A 23,500-nucleotide genomic window follows, 5' to 3' on the forward strand; every position below is an offset into this window, starting at 1 on the left:
TAACTCGTTTATTTTAACCCCCACTCCCCTCTGTAACGCTAACGCCCTGAGGGTATTTTATAAATAAATAAATAAACAGGTGACGCTAATTCGGCTAGACAACCTAACCTGAGTGCTTTGCAATCATTCCCAGTATGCCGAAGTCTGTATTTCTCAAATATACCACTGGGCTACCATTAGTACATTACCAAGCAGTGCCGCGGTGAAGCGGTTACTTTAGCGGGGGTTCTGTCAGCTCAAATCTTCGAACCCGCATGACAGAGAAGAATCTTGAAATGATCAGCGTGCTCCTTCGTGCAAATAGAAGGTATATATATGCAAGTGAAGAGAAATGTTAAGAAGGAAAGCAAACAGCTGAGATAAGTTGCCGGTTTGTTAATGTGTGCTATCTGGTCAGTGTGCAATCTATTTTCTCCGAATAAAGATATCTAATGGTTCATATCTGGGATGTGTGCAGAAGTTCACGAGAAATGAAATTAAAAATATTACGCGTTATCAGCATATCACGTGGCCCGAGGTAAATCTGGTTTATTAATCCTAGTGCAACTAATAACAGATAGCCAAAATCAATCCAATCAATCTAATGAAAAAAGTAACTGTAAAAGTACCGATAACTTTTTTTTAAGTAACTGTAAGGGTATCGGTGTATTTTCTCCCACGCGGTGTTTGTATATAGTTGTAACCCAGATACATTTTTAAAAGTAACTTTGAGAACCTTGGGTGACGTTCTCCAAACAGCTGGAAACTACACTGTTAAAACAGAACTTCACCACATAGCACGCTCCTAGCCAACCATCATTCCGAATAATATCATTCTGTGCCCTGATTTGTTCGAAACAGGGGGGAGGCGATGAAAGCCCTGGACCGGCCCGGAGCCCTGGAAAGGCAATCCAGAAGATGTGGGTTCGAGTCCTACACCCTAAAAACAGAACTTCACCGCATAGCACGTATACTGCGCCAATCATTGTCGCGAACCATAGGGTTATAGCTTTTAATCCGGGGAGACGGGGAGGCGTACGCCTTTTTGTGGCAATTACCATATATCCAAATTGCCACAAAAAGGCGTACGCCCCCCTCTCTCCTGAAATCAGAAGCGATAACCCTACCATTCGTGGCAACGGTTGGCGCACAGCGCGCTATGCGGTGAAGTTCCGTTTTTACAGTGTACAGCTGGCTAACCTTTTCAGTGACTTTCATCTTTCATCGTTAATTTCTTAGGCAATTTGAGGCTTTGCGTGTATTTGTCCCTTCTATGTCGTTCCAGCCTCAGAACATCAGTTATCTCATGTTCAAGGGGGGAGGCGCCTACCTGGGACAAGATAATCTGTCCCAGATAGGCGCCTCCTCCCATTTTCAACAAATCAATACACATAATAATATCATTCGGAATGATGGTTGGCTATGATCGTGCTACGTGGTGAAGTTCTGTTTTAACATTATAACGTTCGATAAAAACTGCAAACATTTCCCATCGCCGCCAAGGGAGCAACGTGCGACAAAACATTTTTTTTTTTTTTTTTTTTTTTGGCGTCTCACGTGTTGGACGTTTGACAAGGGCGGAAAAAAAGACAACAGCCTGTGTCATCGGCGCTGTCAAACAGTTCTCCCGGCGCGACTCCGGATGAAGGCGTATGATTCTGAGAGTCAGAAATGCGGTTGTTGCGGGCATTAGATGGGGCTAGCATCCAGGGTCTCTTGCGTGGGCGTGCGGGCGGGCTCGGCTTTGCGGGGGAGGGGAGCAAAGGCTCTCGGACCGTAAAAGGCTTCCGCTACTGGGATACGCCGAGACGTCAGTCGAGCATAAGACATCGTCCAAGGAAGGCCGCAACCAGTCATGGTGAGTCGGGCTCGGATATTCAATATGTGTTCGGCAAGCTTCCCAAGCAGCAAAATGTACTGAAAGTCGAGTGCAATGGGGGTGGACGGGTAGGTGGAAGACCTTGAACAGACTCGTGAAACTAAAGAACATTGATAAGACACATACCGTCCACCCCTATTGCACTCGACTTTCAGTACATTGTGCTGCTTGGGTTACGATAAAAAGGCGGTTTTTGCTGTCTGCAAACGCAAATTACTCTCAGTCGAGGTCAGGGTGTACAATTTGTTCTTCTCAAGTATAGTATAGACATTTGTTGTTGTGTACTTGACAGTCAAACTTGGCACAAAGCGAGTCTCCTTTAATTTGATGGAGGGAGCGCGTTACCTACAAATTCCCGCGGCGAAAGTGATCACCTTCCATCTTGGCAGGCGCGATCCGGGTTCGAATGCCGTCCGTGCTGTCTGGACGAACACAGCGCGGCGGGATCTGAGCGCTCGTTAGCTGCCAATTCAACTAAGGAGGACCCGCGAGATGCACCAAATTCTCACTCATCAAGCTGGTGATGTTCGCAGCTTAGCGTGGGACGCAAGGCTATGTAGTCGCGACGCCATGACAAGCAGTTTTCGGGCTCCCATATAAAAATACTACACGTATAGCTCCTAAATAAATCTCGTCCCTTTATCAGACAGCGAAACAGTTTTCACCACTCCGCAGAAAACGAGACCAAGTTTGACCGTCGAAAGGGACATTGCAGGAGGCGAACACGTTTATCTCCGATGAAAGATGAAATGTTGATGAAATGTTGAGATGAAAGATGAAAATGAAAAGTTTATCTCGCTTCCTAAGTGATCTATGTGTTCTACAGAACTTGACACCTTTCACCTTATGTGCGGATGAATGTATGCATCTAAATGTACCGCTCGCGACATGCACTCTTAAAAATGAACTTCACCGCATAGCACGCTCCTAGCCAACCATTATCTCGAATGATATCGTTATCTGCCCTGATTTGTTGAAAACGGGGGGCGTACGCCATTTCTGTGACACTTATGCTGTTCATAATTGTCACAGAAAAGGCGTACGCCTCCCGTTTTCAACAAATCAGGGCAGATAACGATATCATTCGAGATGATGGTTGGCTAGGAGCGTGCTATGCGGTGAAGTTCATTTTTAAGAGTGATGCTTGTTTGAAATCGACTTGTCTTGAAATGCTCGCGGTTTATCCTGTCCGAAATCTTCAGGTGTTGCATGATTGTTTCTTCCGGCACACTGCCCGTCCTCACGATAATGGTACAGCACCTTCAAGGGTGGCCAAGCCAATATGGGAACATTTGAATTAAGATATCAGACAAGTGTGTCCCAAGCAGAACGCCAGATAAAACGAAACTGAACTGAATTGAAAAAAATGTCAAGTCCGATGGTGACATTATACGGAGTATCATACTTGATAATGTCACCATTGGCCCACTGGACCTCCAATTTGACAGCGGTTAGCGCACTGTAACGTTTAGTTGGGGAAAGGGGGGGTTTATCCGTTACCTTGACCACAATATGATACGCGTTATTCAACAAGTTGTTCATGAAAAGCTTCTGTGTAGCACTTGTTCAACGAGCACCACGTATCGTGTATTACGAGGGTGTACATCGTATATTACACCGGGTCATTCGCGTAATTGATCTCGAAAAAAAATATCTCGATTCTGATATTCTCACGGACTGCTGTCAGCGGCCGACTTGACATGCACTCTTAAAAATGAACTTCACCGCATAGCACGCTCCTAGCCAACCATAATCTCGAATGATATCGTTATCTGCCCTGATTTGTTGAAAACGGGAGGCGTACGCCTTTTCTGTGACACTTATGCTGTTCATAATTGTCACAAAAAAGGCGTACGCCTCCCGTTTTCAGCAAATCACGGCAGATAACGGTATCATTAGAGGTTATGGTTGGCTAGGAGCGTGCTTTGCGGTGAAGTTCATTTTTAAGAGTGTGGAACTGTACCGACATTTACCGACTTCCGAAGAGAACCCAAGCGGGAAAAGACCCAGAGAATCACAGCCGGTATTCCAACCCGGGTCCCTTCCCATTCTTGCGTTCCAAACTTGCACCAACCAAACACTCTCTTCAACTCGACAGTTGCTCACTCACCGAGTTGTGAGTGACAAAATATGACGAAATAATTCTCCGTGATTTGACGGCGGTATTTTAATGAGCCGTGTGCGAGAAAAGTAGTATAAACTCAGACATATACCACTATACACTCTTAAAAATGAACTTCACCGCATAGCATGCTCCTAGCCAACCATCATCTCGAATGATATCGTTATCTGCCCTGATTTGTTGAAAACGGGGGCGTACGCCTTTTTTGTGACACTTATGCTGTTCATAATTGTCACAAAAAAGGCGTACGCCTCCCGTTTTCAACAAATCAGAGCAGATAACGATATCATTCAAGATAATGGTTGGCTAGGAGCGTGCTATGCGGTGAAGTTCATTTTTAAGAGTGTATATGGACATACTGCAACCGCACTCTTAAAAATGAACTTCACCGCATAGCACGCTCCTAGCCAACCATTATCTCGAATGATATCGTTATCTGCCCTGATTTGTTGAAATCACAGGGCGTACGCCTTTTCTGTGACAATTATGAACAGCATAAGTGTCACAGAAATGGCGTACGCCCCCCGTTTTCAACAAATCAGGGCAGATAACGATATCATTCGAAATAATGGTTGGCTAGGAGCGTGCTATGAGGTGAAGTTCATTTTTAAGAGTGCGTCCTCGGCGGGCATTAAGTCTTAGATGACCCTGCCTATAACATTGTCGCGGCAAATCACGCGATGACCAATACCGTGCCACCCGGACTGAGAACATATACAGTAAACCCCCGATTTATGAACCTTCGATTTATGAATTCCCTCGTTTTATGAACACTAGCACGAGGAACCAAACTTTTTACATGCATTTTTCCCTCGTCTTATGAACCTCGATATTCGAATAATGAATGGAATTTCTGGGAACCAACTAGGAGTTGCCCAGCGTTTTTCCCCTCAATTCATGAACGGATCATTCCGAGGCCAACAAAAACCTTCAAAGGGATTATTCGTGGTCTTATGAATGACGCCTGAACAGACAAAACGTTTTCCAGGTATTGCACCCTCGGTTCTTAACCCCTCGAAATCCGAACAACAAACGGATTTTTGCAGAAGTGTTCCTGATCTCAATTGACACAGCGGAAGGCATAGTCCAAAGCAAAATTAAACTGTTTAGTATTGCATAATAAACAGAGTGTGAATGCGCCAACATCAGTGTTTTGTGAGACTGATACAGCAGAAGGCATGGTCCAAAGCAAAATTACACAATATATTGCATTATAAACACAATATCAACTCGGAAATACTGTTCCATTTGCTCGATAGTACTCACTTAACGGAATTTTCGATTTATGAATCCCTCGATTTATGAACGATTTTTCGGGGAACCGAGGGTGTTCATAAATCGAGGGTTGACTGTATATGTCTCGATGGAAAGTGATGTTCTGAATTCGTAGAGCCCTGGACCGGTAATCCAGACGATGTGGGGTCTTTTCCTTCTTTCACATATGTCTCATCTGTCTATAGTAGTAGAAAACATGCAACGAGGGTCCGTGGTGCAAGCGAGCAACCACCAGCGCAGGGTGCTCATCTCTTGGGAGTTTGCCATCGGCCGCTCCGATCAGAGAGCCAAGTGCCGAGCACTATTTTGCTCCCAAAGCAGAAACAAAATTTCCGTCTTGTGGGTGCTCAAATGAGGAATTAAATGGCGCCATAATTTCGGAATCATCGGGTAGAGGAAGGTATACGTGATGGAAACAAAGCGGAAACTTGCACGAGTTGTCCCAGCCGTTCTGGACAGCAGACATATGAAATATTCATTCTTTCTGCGTGCGTTTTTATCTTGGACCGGACGTTTTTCACCCTCAGACAGCGTTTTTTTTTTTTTTTTTTACCTCTGCACACGTTGATTATAATGATAATGATAATTGGTAGCTTTACGGCGGACTGCGATCATGAGGGCGCGGAGAAAGACGTGGCAACTTGCGCTCAGACATGAAGATGTATGGGATTCCTCGGTACGGGTTGGAAGCCGGAACGTATAGGGGTCAGTAGGGTGTGGTTTATGCTGTTTCGCTCCGCTGGTAGCACTTGGAATATCGTATTCAGTCTCTTTGTATTTCAGTGCTCTCACACAGAGATGCGAAGCCCCGGAAAAAAAATGGAAATTTTGGGGAAAAACAATTTTTCGGTTTTTTTCCTCGTCTCTGGAAAAATAGCCCAAAATTCCCAGGCGACAAAATTCGACAATGTAAATTTTCGTGCCTTTGATGCGTTCCAACCCGCCAACAGTGCCTACGTGCCTCTAATCCGCCAACAACCACCAACTTAGAGCTCCATCTGGCCGCTCCAAGCGATTGCCATCGCGTTCACATAATGTTGGAGAGCAGTAACCACGTTTGTTTCCATTTCTTCCAATCTTTCGAGAAAAAAACACGAAAAGAAACCGCTATTTATTTATTTATTTTTTTTTCGCGCGATTCAAAATTTCCGGAAATTTTGCATCTCTACTCTCATATGCCAACGCGAAGCATTAAAGCCCTTTTTTCCTGGCTTTGTTATCTGTTGGATGGTTGGTGTACATGCAGTTGTGCAGAATAGTTTTGAAGTCCCACACTCCAGAAACCCTTCATATAGAAAGACATGTCACGAGATCTCCTACGTCACGGTGTACTCCTTACGTCAGATCGCAAAGGTCAAACAACGTTCAATGAAAATATTTCGCTCTATTAATTACGCGTGCTTTCTAAATATCAGTTCTTTTGCGACGATCACCTTTCTGCGACTTTGAATGGACAAGCAATTTGGATATTCCCTATGCACGTGTGCGACTGCAATATATATATATCTTTTCTTTTCTCGACTTGGTGCCGCGTGACCTAACGGGAGCAACCAATCACAAAGTTCCAATATCAACCCGTCTCTCATGTACTTGGGGAGCTCCGAAGAAAAGTTAATGTCACCTCAATTCACAGATAACGACTAAAGAACAGTAGTGACCAGCGTGATATAGCTACAGCGGGCGAATAGCGAATATACACTATCGTATTTCATTAACGTACCTTCACATAGACGAACAGAATCGAGCTTCGAGCTATATGGCCAATGAAATACGTACAGGGCAGCCACCTCGAAACGTTTACCCGTGCCGCGTGCTCTGCAATTACTCAATGCTGGATCCAGTACAATTCAATTAATCCTGGTAAATTTCGGAGCATCGCATTGAAAACGAACAAAATTGCGGTGTTCCGAAGAGCTGTTGACATCCCCGGACGCACAACACTGCTGTCCCTGCCGCTTCAGTTTTGTACGCCGTGTCGCCTTCTGCGTTCACAGAATGTATCGTCTAGGCCCGTATATGTTTAATATCGAAGCGCATAATCCTGTATCAGATTCTATTTCCTATTCGAATACCGACTTTTATACGTATGCGTGAATTTCGAATCGAGTCGATGTTCCAAACCGAATAAATTCGAATAGTTCCGAAGCGGCAGAAAGGAAAGTGAGCGATATATACTTCATATTTTTATCCGCATCATACATGTGCTGCATTGCATGTATATATATCCCGTTCGGTTATATACAGTCTTCCCACCTCCAAGCCTCAAGTGCATACTTCAAACCTTATCATTAGTTAAGTAACTCAAGATCCAAGATCGCCTAGAATAGGCTACTTGGCAAGAACACCCCGGTGCTAACGTGTGAATGAGATGTAAAGTTCGCTTTCCCTCATTGGATGTAAGCGTGTGGTGAAGAAAGCTTCGCAGGCACGAAATAAAATATCTGTACATTCTACTTTCCACCACTGTCTTTCGTCAGATAACTTAGTGTGATTCGCGGAAATTGGGCGTATAGTTATTTACACCGTGACACACAGTCACGCGAACCTTCACAACTGTAAACAAAGCAGTTGGTCAAATTTTTATCACAGTGGCGCGGCGATTACGAATGCGGTGTATAACTTATTATTGTACGCGACTTCACTGCGCTACACTCTTAAATATGAACTTCACCGCATAGCACGCTCCTAGCCAACCCCCATCTCGAATGATAGCGTTATCTGCCCTGATTTATTGAAAACTGGAGGTGTACGCCTTTTTTGTGACACTTATGCGGTTCATAATTGTCACAAAAAGGCGTACGCCTCCCGTTTTCAACGAACTAGGGCAGATAACGATATCATTTGAGATTATGGTTGGCTAGGAGCGTGCTATGCGGTGAAGTTCATTTGTAAGAGTGTAGTGTCATGCCCTGTCGTTCAGAATGCATCGCAAGTGTATATCTTGAATGGGGCCAGCAGTAATGAAGAGGATGGACGCACATTTTTACGTTCACCACTCCGTCACTTTAAAGGAGTTATGAACTGTACCAAGCGAGCCCGCCGACTGTGTCGGCCCCAAAGGGCGATTTCAACGTGTTATCTGTGACACCGTTTGTATAGGTGAATTTGATAGGTGCGTATCTTCAGCACATATAGCACGCTCTTGGCCAACCATCTTCCCGAATGACAACGTTCTCGCCCATGATTTGTTGATAACGAGAGGCGGAGCTTATTATGTATCTATTATGCGCGGCTACAAAATGGGCTACGCCTCCCGTTTTCAACAAATCAGAGACGAAAACGTTGTCATTCGGGATGATGGTTGGCTAGGAGCGTGCCATGTAGTGAAGTTCATCTTGAAGAGGGTAAAGCAGAACGTTATGTGTACTTCCGCGTTGGCGTCTGATTGGGTGCTACAATTCTTCGGATGACGTAACGATGGATAGAGGTAACGGCGGTGCGTCTACTCGCCCGAATACGAAAGAGGGTGCGTTTTTGTATTAACGCTGCACAAGTTATGAAAGTGAGGAACTGAACAATAAATTGTACACTCTAAAAACAGAACTTCACCGCATAGCACGCTGTGCGCCAACCATTGCCACGAATGATAGGGTTATCGCTTCTGATTCGAAGAACCTTTTTGTGGCAACTTGGACATACGAAAATATATATGAAAATGGTTGGCAGACAGCGTGCTATGCGGCGAAATTTCTGTTTTTAGAGTGTAAATAGAATTAGGAAGCGTAGAAGAACATTATTACATCTACACTCTTAGAAATGAACTTCACCGCATAGCACGCTCTCAGCCAACCATCACCTCGAGTGACATATCGTTATCTGCCCTGATTTGTTGGAAACGGGAGGCGTACGCCTTTTTTTTGTGACACTTATGCTGTTCATAATTGTCACAAAAAAAAAGGCGTACGCCTCCCGTTTTCAACAAATCAGGGCAGATAACGTTATCATTCGAGATGATGGTTGGCTAGGAGCGTGCTATACGGTGAAGTTCATTTCTAAGAGTGTATATTCAACCCGTAACTAAATATATGCAGATAGGAGTTCTTATCTCCTTTAAAGTTTGAGTCTTTGTCCATCGAAATGTTTTATAGCGCGGTTTCACATTCTATATTGCGAACCGCTATGGAATGTGTTGGAGACAGCCTTGACGCGATCATAATTCGTCGGCTCCATAGAAGAAAAAAAAATTTTTTTTTTTCAGTCGAAGCGTGGAAAGAGTGACTCGACCAAGAGGCGCGCCCAGAGGGCCACCTCCAACGTTTTCGCCATGTTTGAGCAGAACCAAATAGCCGAGTTCAAAGAGGTAAGTGAGCTCCGGTTTCCCCCCTCCAGACATCAGCTCGATTTAGCGCCCGCACCAAATAGGGCTAGCGCTCGGGAGGCGCGTCCTGCCGACATGAGCAAGCGGGGCCTACCCTCCTCTCTCTTCTGCGTTCCGCCGCGCGCGCAAACACACCCATCCACATATACGGTATAAGAGTAGAGGCATTTTCGCGAGGACTTCATTTTTTTTTTCGCGAATTTCGTTAATGCCATTTTCCCGCGAAATTAAAGTCTCGCGAAGTAAGCGACACCCCCCGAGAACTCCGTGGTATATGATCGACGTACCGCCGCGAAATTATAGAGTTTTAGTACACCGTATAGGTAGGGCCTGACTTTTTCGGGTTTTATTTTTGGCCAAATTCGGGGGGTAAATATCGGGTGATATTTTCATTCGAAAATTCGGGTGTATTCGAGTTAAATCCCGTTACGGCATATTCTGCCGTCAGGAATTCGGGTGTATTCTGGTGATTTTTTTTTTGTTTAATAAAAATTTGTCTTAACATGGAACTAATGTTTAGCAATGTTATCAAACTTTATTTTAATGCACGCATATGAGTGTGCCACGCGACCGGGATGTTTTCGGGTAGATTCGGGTTAAACCCGAATTTTACAGATTTCGTTCGGGGGGTAAATATCGGGTGGATACGGGTTTAACCCTAAAAAGTCAGGCCCTACGTATAGGCTACCGCATTTGCGTACGATGTGCTAAAACTCTCTATTAAGATCTCGCGAAATGTTTCCCAAACGTGCCTCCATCCAAATTCGCGAATTAAAAAGAGCGCGATAATTTAACCACTAGTGTGGAATAGTGTATGTTGGTGTTAATTGCTCAGCATACTGCTCATATGCTGCATTCATAAACAACAGATTGCATTCTCTGACGTGCCGTCTGCGCCTGTAGGTCGCATACTTTAAGTGTCGTCTGCCAAGTTAATTTATCTGAACATAACAGGAGTAGGCAAGATAGCTGATGTTTGGTGCGTTCTCTTATTCAACTCTGGCAACTCCGAGTTACTCTAAGCCGGCAAAAAATAACCAGAGCAGCCGGAGTAGCCAGGGAGTGACAACTCTTCTCTATACTCTGCTCTGAAGACGGGTAGCCGTCGTTATGACGTCACACGCAAGCTAGCAGACGACGATGCGTCGTCTGCTACCAACCGTCCTGTTGACAGACAGTTTGGGTGGTGTTCAATTTGGAAATGTAGGACTGGTCAAAAACTGTCGAACGTTTTCAAAATCTGCTAGAGTGCACGCATCTGGGGTAAGTTGTTGAACAGACGGTATGCCACCCGCCCGTCAGGCCAGTCTGCCATTTTCAGCGCAGAGTAACTCTAGCCGTTCGAAAATTGCGGTTAAAGGTGGCTACTCTGGAGTCACGTGATGATAAAGGCTCTGACGTCGTTACCTAACTCCCTGGCTACTCGAGTTGAATAAGAAAACGCGCCCGTTGACTTGATGCTAACATAGTCATGAGTTTGAGGTAAAACACGGCACGAGAAGAACACACGACAGAAAGCGTCTGTCGTGTCTTCTTCTCGTCCTGTGTTTTGCCTCAAACTCGAGGCAATGATAACATTAATTTCTCTGTTGAGTATACTGGGATTTGAGTGGCACAATAATATGAATTACAACCTACTACGGGACTGTGATGATTCTTTTGCACGGTTTCTTAACGGACAAATACGTGTTTCAACGCACTCTGGGGATAAATGTTACACCTGTCAAACCACACAACTTTAGCACACCGATCCCACCGATAATCGTGTATTTTTAAGGCTGGTTCGTAGCCAAGACATCTTGGCGGAATCGTCAAGCGCCTACAACATCCAAGCGTGCTAACATCGTAGATATTTTGAGGTATATTCGGTGTAAAAAATAGTGCGAGGTCACTGCTAAAAAACGCGAAGACGCGGCGACTCGAGCTTAAAAAAAATATTCGAATCAAAAGTCAAATATTCTTCGTTGGTATTTGGCACGTAAGAGATGTTTCGGAGACCAACTTATTTTGGTTGATGTCCTCCAAGTTAACACCGCCTAAATCTTGGATGCGAGTAGGAGAAGCCTACTCTGCAGGGCCCTCATACTAATTATGGAATTTCACGATGATGTAATATGCATTAGTCCCGTGTTGTCCACGAAAATTCTGGTTAAGTGTGATTAGATTATGTCACTGGGTTATATGCAATTTCCTCTATAGTATAACTTGCTGAACTTCCGTTTAGGCTAAAGTTTAGGAAGGAATGGTGCTTCAATATGTAGCTACCCCCCAAGCCTTTTCTCACTTTGGAAGATCATCTCGTAAAATTGATAATGCTACAATTATCATAAAGTCACTTCGAACAAAAACGCTAATAAGCATTCTTAGTATTACATTAAAAATGACTCCTTCTCGTTTCTCAAAGCTATTTACTGCGTGCAATATCCCTCTTTTGGACGCGGGGAACATTTAATTTTGAATGTGAAGAAAACAAACAAGGGACAAATTGTTTGTTTCATATAACTCAAGTAAATATTGCCCGCTTCACGCAGCCACCAGCTCGCTTGTCTCTCGCTCACTTTGCTCATCGCCCTCTCCCCCCCTTTTTTTTAACGGCTATATTCAATCTCCCGCGCAGACTACTATACCGCGTAAAAACCATTTGAGCACAGCGCGTGGATTACGGGTAAGTTCTTATCTCTTCCGTAATCACTCAGGATCAATGGAACACGTGGAAATGATGCGCAGCCTCGCTCAGCGAGAGCTAGAAAAGTAAAAAACGGAGAAAGGTGAAGCCTATCATGTCACTCTCCTGTGCACCTGGCTTCCCCTTGCTTCTGTTTTGAGGTTTGTGCGCCGCTCGCGAGGGGGCGCATTACGACAAGCGGGTGGCCGGTCACGTGCACCTGGGATGTCGTCTGCGAAACAAAACAAAAATAGGGATGTCGTCTGCAAAACAAAAATAGGATACGAGTGTCGTTTCTTTCCGGTTTTTAGTTTCATGCATCCTTCTAGTTAGGTTTTTGTTTTTGTTTTTTTTGTTTTTTTGAGACAGAGGGATGGAAATGGAAATAGTTGCCTGAACTGGAGTGTTAATAAGGGAGGTAATTAAGTACATCACGTAACATATGGGCAAGCGGATGGACTCGAGCAACTCGAGAGTGGACTCTTCGTGGGCGAAAATTCCTCGCCGCCGCTCTCGTGACGTCATCTCCGTGGCCGTGACTCCCAAAATTCGAGGATTGAACACTACGCGTTTGGGCTGTCGTCTGCTGTAGGCTATACGGGGATAGCGGTTGGTTGTAGCATCGCCCCGGATGCATTTCTGCAAAGTATTCGTGTTCACCGCAATTCTGCAATTTTCGTTCTATCAGGGGGATAACTGTTGCATTGAAATTAACTGTAGGAGGCATATCTCCATATTAAAAAAAAAAAAAAATACTTAGCAACTTATTCAAAGGTGAAACAACAATAGCGCACGCTATCTTTTGAAATTGTGAAGCAGCAGAATAATAAATAGGCAGTTTCATAAACCGGCAACAATATTTAAACAGTTAGGGTACCCGAGCGCATTGGGTACTCCAATGGAACAAGGAGGCATCACTGCCCATTGCGCAAAACGCTGCTTTGCTTCTGGGGTGCTTAACTCCTAAGAAGTCGTTTTCGTTTATTTTATTTTTGGTGTATAATTCCAACAATTCCCAATAATTCCAACAATTCCCAACCTTGGGAATTGTCTGAACTCTGGAATACCTGAATTGCCCGTGCACCAAAATGTCGTAGACCCGATAAAACTGTAGCATTAAATGTTACTGAATCAGACCAGCACATATCATCTCGACTTCTTTAGGGTGTTGAGACAACGTCGTCAGTCTCCGTCATCACTGCATTATACAGACGCAACCCACCGTTTTTTTTTTTTTTTTTTTTGTTTTTTTTTTCTCAGGCGTTCCAGATGATCGACTCAAACAAGGACGGCTTCCTGGATAAGAACGACCTCCGAGCCACGTGGGACTCTCTCGGTGTGTATACCATCCTTGTGGTTGTTCAACGTGCTATAGTGAACAGTTAGTCGATGGGCACCCTCGTAGTTAACTCTTACGAACGTGCTGGACACTGTCTGGTTGTATAAGCGCACGGTGTGTAACACAACACCCGCGTGTTTGTGTACGAAGGCAAAAGGATTGAATAACTTGAATGGATGAGGGAATGGGCTTCCAAGCACGACACGTGTTTTTTTTTTTTTTATAGGACATATTTGTAAATGAAATAGGGCCAGTGACGAGACAACGAAACTATTTTAAATGATAAGCGTTTATCGAGCGACGCTAGCCGAGCTCCAACCATGACGCCAAGTAACTAATGCAGCTGATGCAGGAGCACAAGCAAGACGATTCCTTTTTTTCATAATCTTCGCAGGGAGAATCATTCCGGATAAGGACCTGGACGGCATGGTGGCGGAAGCCACAGGCCCCATCAACTTCACCATGTTCCTCACCATCTTCGGAGAGCGAGTTCATGGTAGGTGCCCTCAGTCAGCTTTGAAAATTCGTACAAATATGGACCGCGGTATTGCTATCCTCTTGCACAGACTCAACCCGCGAGACAACGCCCTGTACCTTCGTATATAGTACTTCACACCGCAAGGTTACGTTTTGGGTTGGGGGCAGGGATGGGCAGTATTTAAATACATTGTAATTAAAATACTATTTAAAATATAAATACATGTATTTATATTTTGTATTTAAATACAGACTTAAAAAATGTATTTATAATTATATTTAAATACCAATTTTCGGGTATTTATTCTTGTAAATACTTTATAAATACTCTTAAATACAGAATATACTGACACATATCTTAAAGTTGCCCTGCATTTGACCTTTCGGGAAGAAGGGAGAGTTTGGGGCGCAATTATGCCGGGTTTGCGCTAGCATGCGCATGCGACAAACCATTTTAGATGGCGAGTTTTTCACTGTTGCTGCGGACAACGGTCGTGGCTACCCGATTACATTGTTCTACGAAGCATCTTCGTCAAATTTAATACAAGCATTTGTTCATCGGCACCTGTGGAGATGCTGTTCCCCTTTGCGAATCTGATTGTACGGCCGAGCAGAAGATGCCTAAAAGAAGATCTCTTCGAGAAATTTCTTATATTAAAATCGCCATGATAATCTAACAAATAAATGCTGTTCTTTCTTGCTGATTTGTCCTTATGATCATAATTCTTTCTGTAATTCCATATGACATCTTCCTCACAGTATTTATGGTAGTAGTTACGGTATTTAAATACAGTATTTATATTTTGTATTTAAATACTCATTTTGAAAACTATTTATGAAGAGTATTTAAATACCCTCGTCAACAAAGTATTTTTTATTTATATTTAAATACTCAAAAAATGTATTTATGCCCATCCCTGGTTGGGGGAAACCCGATTCCGCCGTGTACGAGCCGTTCATTGGGTGCATTAAAATTGCCGAAAAAATGTTCCAAAAGCCGGGATTCATCACGAGTATAAAAAAAGGGGGTATATACACCGACTTGACAAAAACAATAGAAAAAACAATTTAATTAGGACGAGGAATTTAATGCAAAAATACTCCAAAAGCCGGGAGACGACATAACTAGACAAAAAAGTAGAGTCGTGTTAAGCCGGAGTTCTCTGCTTTTTTTGTTTTTTCTATTGTTTTTGTCCAGTCGGTGTATATACCCCCTTTTTTTATACTCATTAAAATTGCTCCCCCTATCCCTAATATTGCCCTCGCCCTAAAAGCAAACGATTAGAACGCGGATTTAAATCGTTTGCAGTCGAAGTTTTTTTATAACCGAATCATTCAAAATTACCGTAAATTGTCATCAAGTAGGGCACCTAAACGGGACATTTATTGGACTTTCAATGACGTATCTAGCTAGGACGAAATCTCGCTTTAACGCACAGTGTCAACAGGGTCGCAATTTATAGCATTGGAGGCCACACATAGGTGCACTCTTAGAAATGAGGGGGGGGGGGGGGGGGTGATGGCAGGATACACTCTTAAAAATGAACTTCACCACATAGCACGCTCCTAGCCAACCATCATCCCGAGTGACATCGTTCTCTCCCCTCATTTGTTTAAAACGGGAGGCGTACGCCTTTTTGTGACACTTATGCAGAAATGTTAATTGTCACAAAAAGGCGGACGCCTCCCGTTTTCAACAAATCAGGGGAGAGAACGATGTCACTCGGGATGATGGTTGGCTAGGAGCGTGCTATGTGGTGAAGTTCATTTTTAAGAGTGTAGGATCGCCGTTGTTGGCCACACAGAAGTGGGCGTCGTCACGACTATAGCAAAAAAAAAGAAAAAAAAAGAAAACGCATAGCAAAACAAAACACAAAGGAAGGACGGACGGATGGAGGATAGAGGAGGTTGAAGGATGAGGATGCGGTGAGGTGCACTTCACCACATAGCACGCTCCTAGCCAACCATCATCCCGAATGACAGCGTTCTCGTCCCCGATTTGTTGAAAAACGAGAGGCGGAGCCTATTTTGTGCCGTACATAATGGCAACAAAATAGGCTACGCCCCTCGTTTCCAACAAATCGTGAGCGAGAACGCTGTCCTTCAGGACGATAGTTGGCTAGGAGCGTACTATGTGGTGAAGTTCATTTTTAAGTTCATTGCAGGAACTGTACAGTGCACTCTTAGAAATGAACTTCACAGCATAGCACACTCGTAGCCAGACATCATCACGAATGATATCGTTATCTTCCCTGATTTGTTGAAAACGGGAGACGTACGCCTTTTTTGTGACACTTATGCTGTTTATAATTGACACAAAAAAGGCGTACGCCCCCCGTTTTCAGCGAATCAGGTCAGATAACGAAATCATTGGAAATAATGGTTGGCTAGGAGCGTGCTATGCGATGAAGTTCATTTTTAAGAGTGTGGATGATGTCCTACATCCCAAAGGCTCATTCACGGAAAGACACTCCAAAATTCGCAGCCTCGTCTACACTCTTAAAAATGAACTTCACCACATAGCACGCTCCTAGCCAACCACCATCCCGAATGACAACGTTCTCGCCCCTGATTTGTTGAAAACAGGAGGAGGAGCCTATTTTGTGCTGTTATGCACGGCAGAAAATAGGCTCGTCCTCCCGTTTTCAACAAATCTAGGGCGAGAACGTTGTCATTCGAGATGATGGTTGGCTAGGAGCGTGCTATGTGGTGAAGTTCATTTTTAAGAGTGTACTTTCTCCAAGAATCTGGCCTCGCTCAAAGGCTATAAGTACTGCTCGGCAACTCTGCAGTGACAGCCCTTAATCTTAAATTTCGGCCGTCATCATTCCTTCATCTGTTATCGCACCATCTCATCTCATCCTGGCTATACAGTCGTGACGCAGCCCACATACGTGAGGCCAACAACGGCAAGCCGGTTCTTCGTCACCACCACGACCACCACCACCACCTCATTTTTAAGAGTGTGCACAGTGGTTGGAAAATTGGGCTCGCAAGAACAGAGGGCGTACTCTGGCAGGATGGAACGTTCATAGATTAGTCGGCGAACACCGTGTGATGCGAGTGTTTTCTGCAGGCACCGACCCAGAGGACGTGATCCGCAACGCTTTCAAAACCTTCGACAAGACTGGGGACGGAAGAGTGAGCGAAAAAGAGTACGTCCACCGGCCGTCCACGTTAGATGGCTCCAATAACGGATTCCTTTCTTGCAGACTGAAGAGAGCTCTCATCACGTGGGGAGACAAGTTTCAAGAATCGGAGGTAAATACACTCTTAAAAATGAACTTCACCGCAGAGCACGCTCCTAGCCAACCATCATCTCGAATGATATCGTTATCTGCCCTGATTTGTTGACAACTGGAGGCGTACGCCTTTTTGTGACACTTATGCTGTTCATAATTGTCACAAAAAAGGCGTACGCCCCCCGTTTTCAACAAATCAGGACAGATAACGATATCATTCGAGGTGATGGTTGTCTAGGAGCGTGCTATGCGGTGAAGTTCATTTCTAAGAGTGTACAGCCACACGGATGACTTGTGTCAGCGCATCGAGGCAAACGGGGGATAATTATTTGTCACGTGGGACAGCTGTTCAAAGACTGGATTTATACCCCCTTTTTTTTTAAGTGTAGAATGCTGGAGATATTTGGAATTTAGTCATCATCGAAGTAGTCCGGCGGTTTCAAAGCCACACACTTACACCAGCGCTGTTCCCAGTGTGCGAAATATCTTTTTCTATCTCCCGTAGATCCTGAAATCTTACATACATATATGTAAAGTAATAATAATAAATAAATAAATAAATAAAGTAGTAAGTAAATCTTACATACATATAGAGACGGCTACGAAGTTGAATAAAAGTAAAATAATAAGACGTGGACGACAGATTACAGGAAAGTTAACAAAAACTAATTTATTTAATGGGTAATTTAACTCTTAGATTATAAAACGCTATGAAACGTTTAAAAGAACGCTCGACGTTTCGACAGCAGCACTGTCTTCGTCAGGACAAAAAGAACTTTTTTTGTATAAAACATTTAATTATATTTACGTTATAATTACATTTGGGTTTTTGGATAGAGGGAAAAGGGGGCAATTCGCCCCGTGTGACTCCAAAGCTGCAAAAAAATTAAAAAAAATATGCCGCTAAAAGGAAAAAAATACCTCACGATGTTCGAGGGATTTGCACGAATGTGACGAGGTTGCAGTCAGCTATTTCCAAAGCAGACTTCACCTGGGGAGGTGCTTGAAAGGGCGTGCGTAGTAAAGTCGAACCTTGACCAACATTTTCGATTTTCGGGGATCAAAGTTCGGAATGTCGGCACAGTTTCCCCCTGAAGTCGGCCCAGGACGCACACTAACCCCCCCTGTCTCCCACTCCTTCCTGCTGTCCTCTCTTCGTCTGTCCAAGTCTGTACACCGCTCATAGCGACGGTTACTTCGCGGCGCTAACGTCGAACTAAAACAAAAAAGTTCGGGAACTTTCGAATCACGACAGCTTCATGATATCACTAGCAAGATGTGGATTCGATGCACACGTGCAACCTTCAAGATAACCAGTGAAAGTCCTATCACGACTCCGCAATCAGCATGGATTACTGGAACAAAAGTCAAGCCTTGCGGAGCTTAAAATGATAGAGCGCTTTTCTCTGGTGCAGATAAGATGAAGACGCATCGCGCTCCAAAGTTAATATGACTTGACTGATTACCGTGACACATGACATACGTTTTCAATTCTTATCAGAATGGAAAGTGAGTACGAGGGCGGTGTGGACTCGAATCCAAACGTCTCGTCCAAAACGAGTACCCGGGTCGGTTGTAGTAACACCATGCTGACGTGGCCTTTCAAATGTTGCCCCCCCCCCCCTTCTATTGTCCTTCATCAGAAGTTCCAACAATAGTCAGTATTACCGTGTATTCACAAGAGCGACATGCTCACGGAAGATTCTAGCGGAAGAAAACGCGAAAATGCTGCTCACAAAGACGAAGGTCGGTACCCGTCTTGTGTTGAGCATTCACAAGGCCTATTGCGCATTTAGCAGACGGCACTTAGCAGACGACGCCAAGTCTTTTCCTGTCGTCTGCTACGGAATATCTTGTGGCTGTGGCGCAAGATATTCCCCATAGTTAGCGGCGTACGTGAGGATCACGACCTACTAGATTATAACGACCATGTCAGGCGCACCCCTTCTATGCGCCGCATTTTTGGAAGGTAGCGGTGGCGCTTCTGATCGTCCCAGTTATTGTTTCCTCAACCTCTACAATACTTTGTACTTCAGCTTACCTTAGTATTTCTGTACAAGCGGTGGACGTTCCACAGATGTTTCATTCTGAGGTTGATTATCATCATCATTCTACGCGTTTTCATAGGGGCTATCGCTGTCGTCTGCTACGGTACTCGTACACACGCTTCTGCGCGTTCAGAATTCAAATTTCCATCGTCCAATCGTGTTGTGCCGATCAGTAGCGCCCCTGGCGGATCGTGCGGACAGGCTCCTCATAGGGTTTTCTGATTGTGACATGGTCGTTATAATCTAGTAGGTCGTGGTGAGGATATGACGCTGAGCGCTCGCGCTCACGTAACAGCAGAAGGCCATGGCGTTTTTCGCGTCTGCCGCTTCTGGGGAAATGTCGCTCGTGTGAATGCACGGGAAGTGCATTGTACGCTATAGCCTTTGCGTACGTAAACGACAGCGTTGATAAGTTCTGCGCACGCCCCATAACAGAAAGACAGCTTCGCGCAGTGCGCAGAACTATACTACACCATACCTGGGTAAATTACTTCTAAAATGTAATTAAATTACATTACTCATTACTCCAGCTAGAATTTAATTTAATTACATTACTCATCACTGCAATCGAAACGTAATGAAATTACATTACAATTACTACGAAAAAGTAATGACATTACAAAGTCATTACTGCGAGCTTAATCGTAACGATGTTGAGGATGTGGAAATTCATTGTGGGCGTTGGAGTTCTTTAAACTCGCCAGTCGCCAACTCTCTTTCTGCCAATAAGTGCCAACACAGAACACAGACTTGATTCTTTCGTAAAAAGTCACGAGTAATGTCATTAAAATTACTGCCCAAAATGTAATTAAATTGCATTACAAATTACATAATGTCAAAAGTAATACATTACATTACAAATTACCAGAAAAAGTAATTCATTACTGTAATTTCATTACAGTAATGACATTACTACACATATGCACTACACAATACCTTACGCACGCATGGCTTATCCAGTCCAACGAATTCAGGGTTCGCACAGGACCTTGAAACCCTTGAAAACCTTCTTCGTTATAACACCACGGCTTCGAGTATCCCCTTCGTCTACATCCTTCATGAGCCGTTTCACTTAAACGTGTTTACCTCTCAAACTAAAATACTCTTCCTCAGAGAACCCTGATGGTGTCTAGCACTGCTCAATGGCATTCAAGAGAGAACTGATGTTCTGAGGCTGGAACAACCCTGGATGACGCACCCTGGAAGTCGCTGAGAAGGCGTGTTAGCATAGCTCAATTGGTAGAGCCCTGGGTCGGTAATCCAGAAGATGTGGGATCGAGTCCTACACTCTTAAAAATGAACTTCACCACATAGCACGCTCCTAGCCAACCATCACCCCGAATGACAACGTTCTCGCCCCTGATTTGTTGAAAACGGGAGGAGGAGCCTATTTTGTGCCGTGCATAATGGCACAAAATAGGCTCCTCCTCCCGTTTTCAACAAATCTAGGGCGAGAACGTTGTCATTCGGGGTGATGGTTGGCTAGGAGCGTGCTATGTGGTGAAGTTCATTTTTAAGAGTGTACAGCTGGCTAACCTTTTCAGTGACTTCCATCTTTCGTCGTCAATGGCATTCCTTCTAAATGTCGCAATTCTGTTCACAAAAGCTTGCATTGTGCTCGTATCATGTGTGCTGTCCATCTGCATGCACGTTCTGTTCAATTCTTATTGACACTGCTGTCAAGTGCGCGTATGAGATCCCAGAAAGTGTACCTTCCAAGCATCGTGGAAAACTGCTTCGTTACTTTGTAATTATTTCTATAATAATGTTCTCTGCGGCGCGCAGAACCAGTTCAAGTTCGCGTTGCTCTTTGAAAACCCCCGAAAAATTTCTCAGATTGTCTGTACGGAACGTGGAAATGGATAGCCGCATCTTCCAACGTTCGTTTCCGATTTTCGTGTTTCTGGCCATCTGGCCAACCACCGCCGACGAGCGTTGATGCTACTGTGCTGCCCCTAGCGGTTCGTGCAGAAAACGCTCTGGAAGCCCGCTCCTGCTTTACGGGGAGGTATTGGCCGTAGGAATGCACGGGGACACAAATTTCGTTTCATTAGGGTCGTTGTATTACCCAATCATTCCGCGCTGGCCTTTCCCCACGTATTTCACGTTTGTTGGGTTCGGCTATCTGTAAGTCACGTGAGCAGCGCAATAATAAAGAGGTTTTATGCGTAACTATCGGGAAAATGAGATAAGATACGAAAAGAGAAATGTTGTACAACAACAACAATAAATGAAGGAGAAGTGACACTCTTAAAAATGAACTTCACCACATAGCACGCTCCCAGCCAACCATCACCCTGAATGACAACGTTCTCGCCCTAGATTTGTTGAAAACGGGAGGCGGAGCCTCTTCTGTGCCGTGCATAATGAAAACAAAATAGGCTCCGCCTCCCGTTTTCAACAAATCAGGGGCGAGAACGTTGGTATTCGGGATGATGGTTGGCTAGGAGCGTGCTATGTGGTGAAGTTCATTTCTAAGAGTTTTCCTCAGACGCTTTCAGACATATGTCGGCACAGTTCCCCTAGAAGTCGGCCCAGGACGCACATTTCCCCAGGGCGTCAGTCGTGACGTTGCCCACATACGTGAGGCCGACAACGGCAAGCCCTTTCAACATCACCACCACCACCACCACCATCATTTCTAAGAGTGGATGATAACATGGCATGTTTCCCCGTGTAAATATGAGCTAAAAAAAAGTAAAATGGCACCTGTTCTAACCATCAGGTGGACGAGGTCTTGAAAGAAGTCCCCATCGACCGGGACGGCTACATCAACATCGACTCGTACGTGAAGCTCATCTGCGGTGGCACCGACGACGAAGAATAAAAACGCATCTTTTTAATCGTCGCCGATCCAAAAAAACGTATCCCTATTAAAAAGTACAATCTCTACTGACGGCTCTGTTTTCTTTCGCCGACGCGTTAAGTTGGCCAAGTCAACAAAAGCGTGCGGAGTGATCAGCGCTCCAGGAGTGACCATCCGTCCAAACACCGCGAAGAGCAAGCCACAAACGTGCTTGCTTACGCGTTGAGGAGATTTCTCAGTCGGTATCATACCTGGGTAAATTACTTCTAAAATGTAATTAAATTACATGACTCATTACTCCAGCTAAAATGTAATTAAATTAAATTACTCATTACTCCAGCTAGAATTTAATTAAATTACATTACTCATGTATTACACAAACAGGAGCCTCTGTTTGTGTGTCTTCTTGTGTCGTTGTCCTTGTTTAGACTGCTCCTTGTTCTCCGAGAGATACATTACTCATTACTGCAATTGAAACGTAATGAAATTACATTACGATTACTACGAAAAAAAGTAATGACATTACAAAGTCATTACCGCGAGCTTAATCGTAACGATGTTGAGGATGTGGAAATTCATTGTGGACGTCGGAATTCTTTTAACTCGCCAGTCGCCAACTCTCTTTCTGCCAATAAGTGCCAACACAGAACACAGGCTCGATTCTTTTGTAAAAAGTCACGAGTAATGTCGTTAAAATTACTGCCCAAAATGTAATTAAATTGCATTACAAATTACATGATGTCAAAAGTAATGCATTACATTACAAATTACCAGAAAAAGTAATTCATATTACTGTAATTTCATTACAGTAATGACACTACTACACAGGTATGGTCGGTATATAGCGCTTCCGCCAGACTACTTCGCTAACCAGCTCCCGTGGCTATACGACGATGGCATACTCCACGCCCAAGTCCCTGTGAAGTCGGCCCAAAGCACATGATCCTTCCCATGACGACCGCCATGGTGGACCGTACACAGACGCTATAACGGGCAAAAAAAGAAAAAAGAAAGCAAACGTACAGAACTTTGAGGATCGGTAGGTCAGAGAAGTACCTGGGGATTGTCATCTTGCTCGTGAAAGACCTCTCCCTGTTTGTAAACAAATGACGTCATAGTGTTCGACAGCGCCACCGGTTTGGTAGAGTTGAACTATATATGCTCGAAGCTATGGGGGCCAACAAGGTCGCGCCCGAAAGCCACTGTCTTGAGGGGATTGGACGCGACCTTCGGTCCTACTTTTCTTTCAATATAGGAGGCAGCGAACAAGTGCTCATTCGTGGAAACCAGCTCTCCCCCTTCCGATCTGTTTCGGTTTCGGTCTGTCTACACCAACGTCATGATGACGTT

At 44.3% G+C, this 23,500-nt stretch overlaps 1 protein-coding gene across 2 annotated transcripts; it reads left to right on the plus strand.

Moving 5' to 3' along the window:
• Positions 1-1,727: 1,727 nt before the first annotated feature.
• LOC135377344 (myosin regulatory light polypeptide 9-like) lies at positions 1,728-22,236 on the plus strand. 2 transcript variants are annotated; one of them, XM_064609699.1, is made up of 7 exons: positions 1,728-1,837; positions 9,454-9,555; positions 13,499-13,574; positions 13,972-14,073; positions 17,131-17,209; positions 17,267-17,315; positions 22,070-22,236. In XM_064609699.1, exons 1-7 carry the CDS (start codon positions 1,835-1,837, stop codon positions 22,169-22,171), a joined length of 513 nt encoding a protein of 170 aa, XP_064465769.1. In that variant the 5' UTR covers positions 1,728-1,834; the 3' UTR covers positions 22,172-22,236. The 2 variants fall into 2 exon arrangements, with proteins under 2 accessions (XP_064465769.1, XP_064465770.1); XM_064609700.1 differs by lacking the exon at positions 9,454-9,555 and having other exon boundaries at positions 1,786-1,837.
• Positions 22,237-23,500: the final 1,264 nt, after the last annotated feature.

Source organism: Ornithodoros turicata, chromosome 1 (assembly GCF_037126465.1).
Source record: "Ornithodoros turicata isolate Travis chromosome 1, ASM3712646v1, whole genome shotgun sequence".
In the NCBI taxonomy this organism is placed as follows: Eukaryota; Metazoa; Arthropoda; class Arachnida; order Ixodida; family Argasidae; genus Ornithodoros; species Ornithodoros turicata.